A 9,540-nucleotide genomic window follows, 5' to 3' on the forward strand; every position below is an offset into this window, starting at 1 on the left:
CCGTCTAGCCTATGTTGAAGATGTGTCGTCCAGGAAATTGGTTTAATTCTGGATTGGGCATTGAAGTATGTATTTTGTTTCCTCAATATTTTTGATACCTTAAATATTTAAAGTAAAAAAAATTTTGTATCAAATTGATGAATTTTTGCTGCGCATTATTCCGACATAAATTTGAACAGACCAACAAATAAAAGAATATGATGAGGTGGAAAAAATAAATTGCAAGAAAATTGTACGTTTATAGTCCAAAATGGAGAAAATCAGTGTTTATATCTGAATAATTTGACTAAATAGTTGATTTACATCCGCAACAGAAATTAAAATGAAGAAAAAAGACACTTTAAAGCCACAAAAACGTTTGTAGTAAATGTAAAAGATAAAAAAAAAATCTGCAATGAGGAATGAAGATCTGCGGTTAGTTTTGTTTATTATGCAGTCCAATGTATACCCCCATCTACCTGATCGGGATTGCAGGGGCTAAATGGTTCCCGCGTTATGAGTCTGATGTGCAGGGGAAGACATAAATTGAATCATGTAATTCAACGAGGATTTCATCATCCACTTAAAAAATTAACCCATAGGTCCATTGTCATCCACATTGGCAATGTCAAACGGGAAGTCAGTATTAGAGGCATCATTTAACTAACGGTAATTACCACAGGGGAAAAAATAATTGAATATCCTAGTGGGATAGAGGGAGTTCATGTCCAGAAAAACAGAATCTGTTTTTTTTTTCATTGTCATTGTAATTGTCACTAGTTGGGAGGACCTCACTGGGATTAAGATGGAGGATGAAGTCTCTATAAAACAGGAACCCCCGTTGAATTGAGTGTTCAACGAATAAACGCTGTTTAGTACCCTCAATCAGACTCATTTTTCTTTGACTGATTTTAAGAATACGACCTATTACTATGTGAGATATGGAAAAATAATAGCCCAGGTCCAATTTAAATTCACTGCAAATACTGTCAGTGTTTTTGTAACCAATGTCCAATAGCGTCAGAACATCGTTCAGCAAATACAATTTGCAATTGTCTGTCTAATTATTGCAAACCTCTTTGGACGAAGACCTTTTGGCAAAACTGTGTTTGTTAGTTTTACGGTGACGGCTCTAAAACGAGTCACAGAATTATTCAATTGGGGGAGGGGTAGTCTCCTCAGTCAGTTGTAATAATTATATGGAAAGAATCTTTTGAAGGTGAAGAGGTCATACATTTTAGTACTTTTTGGATAGTGTTTCCTGAGGAGGAGGAGGGCGGTGTTATCATCGGTGTCGTTGGTGCTAGGAAACGGTGTCACCATCTTTGATCAGTCTAAAGATGTTCAAAATTTCTTTAAGTTAGTTTACGACCTTCCCACCCCGATCGGCTACGACTTGCATTTCTTTTGAAACCCAGATGGACATATAAAATTCTATTTACCGTTGTTTATTATCTTTATCCTTAAAAGAGCCAAATTTTCCGTACAGCTTAATGTTTGATTAAATAAAACAGATACCTAAAACTGTCCCTAGGTAACTACTTTAAAAATATACAATAGGCTGTAATTGCTGCAATGCAGTCGTTATATCTAGAAAATCCGAAGTTTAAGTGTGTCATTTTTATGAAGTTCTGTTTAAGAAGTTTTTGCTTTATTACATTGTTTATTTATGGTCCGTAATTTTTAGTGCTGCGATCTACACTGTATTTGAAACAGATGAGGGATGTCCAAACCGTGGACAGGGTATATCGGGAATGTAAGTATCTTCTCTAATATTCATATTTGTTTCCGACTACAATTCCAAACCCTTATGATAAAATATGCCTTTGATATTATCTATAACAAGCAAAAGCTTCCTAGCAAAAAGCCACTTTCGGTGGATTTTTCCTTCACCTATCTTCAGTCATTTTACTCAATGTTGTTGCACTTCAGATTTCCCTATGTAAACATTTCCATTAGTGCTGACTAGTTCTAAGATAAGTTCTTACATATTTAATAGCTTAAAATACTTAGAGACTAAAATAGTCTATAGGTTTTAAGAGGCTTTGTCTTCTTCATCTTCAAAGTTTGATCAAATGCTACCTCACTCCAGTGCTTTTAAAAAAATTCCTTAAAAAGGTAGTGTTTAGAACGAATTTCGAGGTCCTTATTGGGACTTTGAGGATGCCTCGAGATTGAATTATATAAAATTCCAGTTAACAAGAGTTTCGTTTCTTGTAATTTTGATAATTAGTTGGTCTAACAAATTTAGAAGAACAAAAATTCTCGCAGATTTTTAGTAATATAGAGCAAGAGTTTATTCATACTACGCTGGTACTTCACCTGCGAGTGGAACTCTACGGATTCCTCTTAAGATCTATTCAAGGGTTTTCCATCCGTATACGTTCTAGAGCTTGTTAAGAAGATCAAAATCAGCGTATTTTGGTTTCAAGACATTCTTTCATCATATTTACTATTTCTATGAAAAAATGAGGTATCTTCCCAAACACGTTGGATCTTCCTTATTAGTCACTATGGTAAAAACAATGACTGGGCTAGTTATTTTCCAATTTTCCAAAATCAATTGAAAATGGCAGCAAAACTAAAAAAAGGCTTTTGGTAGCATAAAGCTACTATAAAAGTACAATAAAGGCACCTTATAATACTATAAAGGTAAATGTGTAAAAAAAAAAACTGACATTGTTGATGCTTGAATTATGTAGGCTTATCTTATTTTTGAAAATTTTTTAAAAGAAACTAAATTGCGGCTGAGGAGGCGAACCGAGCTCTTGGAGTGGCAATTTACTCTCCAAGGGGGGAGGGGCAAGATACTCTTCTTATACTCCAAGTCATGTTTCCACGCAGGATTTGGCTCCAATCCAATGCTTTTGCCTTAGTTAAGAATACGATGGCTATATATGCTATATAGTTGCGACCTTTAACGCTGCCAACTTGCATCATCTATTAATTTCATCTTTACGTAACCGCCTTATTTCCAAACGAAAAAATTTCATAAATACCTCCTGGAGAAATTTGTCGTGGATTCCCCCCCCCCCCTAAATTTACTACTGTATTTGGGCTCTATTGATGCAAATACTTATGGTATAAGTTTCAAACAAATCTTAAAAAAACTATCCTGATCTAAAGGTTAAAAAAGTTAATATGCTCTAAAGGAGAGCAAATTAAAGCCTCATAGGAGGTCAGTATCACCCCTCCATTTAAACACCTTTCGTGTACTACCATGGATTTTTTTTTCTTTTGACTTTTAAAAACTAATGATAAATAGCCCCAAGAGCGAATAACACAACTAAGCAGATTATGTTCACATTTTTTACTCTATTTTAAATTGATGATAACTTTTCTCACCTCCAAAGACTGAGTAAAAGTATTTCTTTTATTGATTTTTCAACCCTCATTTTCGACTCTATTTTTATCTTTCAAATGTTATAGACTTTTAATTTTCAGATTCCAGAAGTAAGACTCGTCACATTATTTGTTTTTACCCCAATTCTAATTCCCCCCTAATTCTCCCTAAAAGTTTCAAGTCAGTCCTCTAATCCATTTCCGTGATATTGCAAATAACAGATTTTGAAAACTTGAGTTGACTTAAGGTCTTTGAATTTACCGAAAAAAGCGTGCTGTTTCATGAGTGTAACCCAGGGAAGCTCTGGCAAATTTTGCCTAGCAAGTAATTCGTGAGAGTTCCTAGCTGATTGGACAAGCAAGATCAAGCATGTCTACCTCTTCTGCTAAAAACTATTTGTGAACAACAGGTAATTTACATAATTTGGGACTATTGCCCCTGGAGCTCCATGGATTATTTTGACCCCGTATGCACAGTTGTAAGACCTCTTGACCATTATGAACAAAATGGCTGTTTCATACTTTTGACCCTTTTTTATGGGGGCCACTGGGGCATCCGATGCCAAAAAGAGTACATGAGGTGGGATGGTTGCCATCCAGTCACTTCTGGCTCCGAAGAAGGTCAATAGAACTCTCAATTTCCGATTGAATGAGCCCCCCTCCCAAGTTTCTACCATCTTGGCTTCTATACGAAGTTGTCCGGGAAAAAAGGTATAATTGTAATCACGTGACTCTTTACTTGGGGCTAAACTACCGTGTTGCCTCTGATAATAGACAACAGATAGCTTGTCCTTTACGGTTTCCTCACGATTCATCTTACATGCCGCAAGCAAAGGCTCCAGATGTGTTTGAATTAGACAAAAGCTAAAGTTGTTTAAGTCTGCTTCTCAGTATGGTTGTCATACACTTTTGATCCTATTATACGAGAATTACGAGAGCACCCGAGGGCAAGAAAGCACCGGCGTTGAGTATGATGGATATATGCTATAAACCCAGCTGAAGCCAGCAATCTAGGGAACGTCCCCTCTCCACCCAATCCGTTTGAAGCTTGTTTTAGTTACCTTTCAAGCATTTTCTAAGGATTTTGTGAAGTGATCAATTATTATTAATTTTTTGTTTTTCTTCTAGTTTTTCAGGTCCCTTATCCTGCCCGAGTAACAATTGGCGTAGCAGAATTACCACTAGAGGTAATCCGATTCTACTAATCATAATTCAAGCAATACAAAGCTCTGTTTTTTATCAATTTTCCTCGCTACAAAGCAAACTGTTTACTTAGTAGAGATACCTCCATATCTTTGAAAAAAAATATTATTCTAATTTTGCAATTCCCTTCTTTGATATATGGGCTTACTCACTAGATGGTATATCACAAAACTGAAACAACTATGGTTGCAGCCGTAGCTACAATCTATTAAAGGACGAATCACGGTCCATAGTAACCAATAGTCAAAAAACGCTTAAAAAAAAAATCTTGCGAGATCATATCGCCAAGAAAATGTTGAATCATGGCCACATTTGTTTAGACAAATTAGGAGGTGGATTCCTTCAAATAAAACAAATGCTTGAAATGAAACCTTAAGGAAAAAGATCCAATAAATTGACAAATGAAACAAATTGAGACTACAAAAAAAGAATGATATATGTGATAATGTGTAATATTTTTAATTAACACGGTGATTGTTGAAAAAAACTTAAAAAGATGAGGAAAAATAACAAAAATGGTATAAAATCGAAGAAAAGCGAAAAATTCATATCTGATAAACTTTAAATCCTTAAAAGCAAAATCTTTTAAACATCCACAGTAATTTGAATGTAATTATATCCGATATGTGATTATTCAATTGTAATCTGATTGAATAGACTATTTACTATTAATTAAAAATACCAAGCAGAGACCATGGATCTCTACTTCTTCAAGGATAGTTTGAGTTTATAAGCATTTTCTGCAGCCAGACATATGGGGGCTCGTGCATTTTGATCTAAAACACAATTTAAGAGTGATTTGAAGTTTTACTATCGTTTTAGTGTTGGATTATTATTATTTTATTTTTTTTTAAGTTCTACATTGAGCGATCCTACAAGACAAATCTTATGAAATCATATCGTTAAAAAAATGTTGAATCATGGCCACCTTTCCTTGGGCAAAGTAGGAAGAAGGGGGGGGGCTCCTTAAAGAAACCAAATACTTGAAATGAGACATGAGGGAATAAGATCCAATAAATTGAGACCAAAAAACAAATTGAGACAAACTGACAAATGAGACAGAATAAAAATCTGCTACAAATGCGGATGTAAACATAATTTTGTTGTTTCTTCTTAAATACTGCAACGTGTAGCCTATTTTCTTTAAATGAAGTATTTTGTCTTATGATTGCATTTCCGAAATTTATCTTAGCTTTAAAATGCTAATCTATTGTACCCGTTAAAATTTAGGCTACAGAGTTTTAAAACACCACCTGTTTCACTTTGATTAAGGTCAATTTCAAAGTACTTATTAGGAGGTTATGCTAGTTCATAGATCTTCCTTTTCCGTCGAACTAATCTAAAAAAAAACATTTTCCACAAATGTAGTTTTCCAGAGAAAAGCAAAAACTACTTTAAACCAAAGGAGAGTGTTAATAAAGTCGATTAATATATATATATATATATATATATATATATATATATATATATATATATATATATATATATATATATATATATATATATATATATATATATATATATATATATATATATATATAACCTACAGCCCTTGCCCCGAGGACTGTGGTTATTTTGCCAATCATGTTTATTAATCATGCTTTATTATGCGATTGGAAATTTAAAGTTTTAGTGCCCTTTCAAGAGTCAAAAGTGACTGCAGGGTAACCAGCCTCCCATGTTATTCCCCCAAAAGTATGCAATAAATTTTTTTAAGATTGCCATTTTGATCATCATGGTTGTAAGGTCCGGTAATTATGTCTTTGGAAATGTTCATCCTCACCAGCCCTGAAGGCAATTGCCCTAAGTTAGGTAATCCGTCCATTGTTTACATATAGTATATGTTACTGAGAAAGTTGAGCATGTTTGATCCTTACTTTCAAAAAAGACAAAGGGCAAGACAGAGTTGAGCTTTCCAGAGAATGTTGAGGGGACTGTTAAATGTCTAATGTAACAGCAACTAGAAATCCAAACACTGGTTCTAAAATCTGTCTGAAATCGCGATACCTTTTTGTTATCTAAATTCTCAAAGTTTAAATATTTTCAATACAAATTTTATTACTCAAAGTTTAGGAAAGATCTGATTCATCTAAGAAAAAATTCAAACCAATAGTTTCCAAACACAAAGTAAAAATAGTTTTTGTCTCGGCTCTCCAACAAAGCAGGTAATTAACCTTTTAACAAACCAAACGATAACCAGCTACGAGTGGAGAAAATATCACAAAATGAATATATCAACATAAGCAAAGGGATAAAAAAAACATTACAGAATGTAGACCGTGGGTGGTAGCGTTTATTGCCCCCCTCAAAAAACACTCCCTGCGGAAATGCCCCCACCCACCAGAAAATACCCCCTCCCCTCGTCAAAATATCCTCCGGGAAATAGCCCTTGTGGTTGGTTGGTCTCCAATCAGTTTTGACTTCATAAAATAAATACTAGAACTTCCTGGGGATTATAAACTTCGACCTCCATCCTCGTCTTGCCTCTTTCTTAGAGCTAATTCTGTATTTTTATGAAGGCTCAATGAGAGCTGAGATGTTTTGGCATTAAAATGCACCTTTTGAGGTAGCTCAATTAGCCATGACCATTGTTCATAGCTGTTGCAATACATCAAGGGATTTTGGCAGCGGGTGTCTTGTCACTATTCTTTAGTTAGTAATTTCACTTGGAACTACCGTAAGAGTCTCACGGTAATGCTTGTAGGTAAAATTATAATCCTAAAACATAAAGCGGACCGGTTTTTGGATATTTTCCCATCTTTTTGGTAGGAAAATCCACTAAAGCTGTATTTAAACAAATAAACTTTCAAATAAAGCAAGCTAGAACTAAGAATTTGTCGGCTATTTTTCTAATATTTTCTAGGAGCTCTTGACATTTCTCTTTAATGTATTTTGGCTCTCATTTTGCATTGAGTTGAGCAAGTATTATGTAGACCATTTAAAAAAAGTCATAAAAAAGAATCCTCACACTCTATTAAAGAGCAAGGAAAGGACGAGAAATTAAGAGACGGACCACTGAAAAAATTAAGAGATTGTTTACTTTATTTCTATATTATCAAAAGAAAATAGTTATTTCCAAGCTAGATTAGAAAGTCTTTTGTTTATTTGTTGGTACCTCTGGGATATATTAAAAAAAAAAAAAAATGAGTAGAGACACACGTCTGATGAGAGAAAGAATCACCAAAAGGAAGCCATCGGTTAAATTGAAAATATAGATTAAATATAAAGCAAGTAATTACTTTAATCATTCAAAAATAAATTACGAACAACACCGCAAATTTCTATATTAAAATCGTTACTTGCTGTTTACCGAGATGAGACTAGAACTCAACTCTGACTTGGGTAAAAATTAAAAGACTAGAACTGAAAATTTCAATGTCATGAGTTTAAGTCAGCCCCCAAATTGCAGCTCTCAAAATGGATACTGAATGCCAAAGAATTTGAATGCTCATATAACAGAGGTTAATAACTTAAATTTAGTTAAAATAAACTGGAATAGGCAAGTTCACTAGAAAGGAGCCAACAAATTTAACCAGTTCCATTGCTTTGATTCTCAATTTCTTTTACACGATTTCCGAAGCATCTGTATAACTATTTCGTCTTTTTTCAGGACAGCCTAATTGAAATAGAGACAATAGCCTATATCTCATCCGTCGGAATGGTTAACCTGGCTTCATATTCTATAATGCTGATTGGCTTATTTATCATAAAATTTAATGTGTATTGAAGCGAGTTGTTCAAATGTCTTTTATTTTTTTCAGAAAATTTGATTAAAGTTCAAATAGAGCTTTATTCATTTTCACATATGCATACACGTTCAATCTGCTGAAGGAAAGGGTAGGGGCTAGTACGGAAAACCATGATTATTTCCGGTGATGCTGAGGCATCACCTGGTGGGGGTTGTTTTCAGAAACACGGATAACGTGCATTTTTAGATACATTATCACCATTTGGGCTTTTGCACTAATTTCAAGTGGAAACTACACCCATATCTCGCCCTCCACGTGGAGGTATGTGTGATACATGTTTACTTTTACGTTTCATTGTGGCTTAAAGCGCAATAGTCATTTATGAATCCATACACGGAATTTTTTCCTGAATTTGTCTCTTCTATCAATATTTATGGGCCATTTTAGGAAACGCTTCTCAATATCATGCAAGTTAAGGATCTTCAAAACTTTCAAGGGATGTGTTGGATCGTAAACACCAAGAATTTGTCTGAATTTGTAAACATCAAGATTGAAGTTACTCGCAATCTTATAATTGTAAACACGCAGAAATAATTTGCAACACAATATCCTCTTATTCTGATAAATAGGGGGAAAGCACGGAAGAAGTAATTAGAACTGAACAAAACAATGTAACTCATTGTCTTGGGAGTCCCAAAATCAGTTTCAAATGTTCTGTCTAAAAATCAAACCAAGTAAGACCTGACCACTGACTCGAAACCAAAGTGACGTAAGAAATTTTGATATTCAGTAATATATTCTGAGCTCCATACTTTCTATAAAAAAAAACAAAGTTTAGGCAACCACAAATTAACAGATTAGGGAAAAAATGAGAAACGAAGACAACACCAATGCGTTATCCCCACAACACATATGACTGTGCAATTGGTTTATACTTCTAAGCTGCTTGTTGCACTTTAAAACAAACCTACAGATTTTGTTGCCCTTTCTTACCGTTATCAGCGGCCTCTATCTTAATACCACCAACAATTTTAGAAGTATCAATAAGCTTTACATTTTGTCTCTAAGTCTTAGCATTGTTCTGTAAAATGCTGTTACATTACAACCCTAGGCATTTAAATGAAGCTGACTAAAATAAAGTTTTTTCTAGGCTGTAATTTGAAAGGGTAAACTGAGTCGCTATAGACTGGTCCAAATTTTTTAAAAGCTCGCATGATACAAAAAGGATAGGCGAGGAGTACTTGTCCGTCTGCCTCAAGAAAGAAACTGTATTCAGAGAATTAGTCATACACATTGCGTAAACTATGCCAAAATTGCTTGAAATCGG

At 34.4% G+C, this 9,540-nt stretch overlaps 1 protein-coding gene across 1 annotated transcript in view; it reads left to right on the forward strand.

Annotated features, from left to right (window-relative positions):
• The window catches only part of LOC136034826 (putative regulator AldR), a 34,818-nt gene extending 26,502 nt beyond the window's left edge, over positions 1-8,316 (forward strand). Inside the window, exons 5-7 of the mRNA XM_065716266.1 lie at positions 1,667-1,735; positions 4,450-4,508; positions 8,135-8,316. Coding sequence (XP_065572338.1) covers positions 1,667-1,735; positions 4,450-4,508; positions 8,135-8,251 — 245 coding nt within the window. The 3' untranslated portion in view covers positions 8,252-8,316. The remainder of the gene's footprint in view (positions 1-1,666; positions 1,736-4,449; positions 4,509-8,134) is intronic.
• Positions 8,317-9,540: the final 1,224 nt, after the last annotated feature.

The sequence above is a fragment of the Artemia franciscana genome, chromosome 13 (genome assembly GCF_032884065.1).
Source record: "Artemia franciscana chromosome 13, ASM3288406v1, whole genome shotgun sequence".
NCBI lineage: Eukaryota > Metazoa > Arthropoda > Branchiopoda > Anostraca > Artemiidae > Artemia > Artemia franciscana.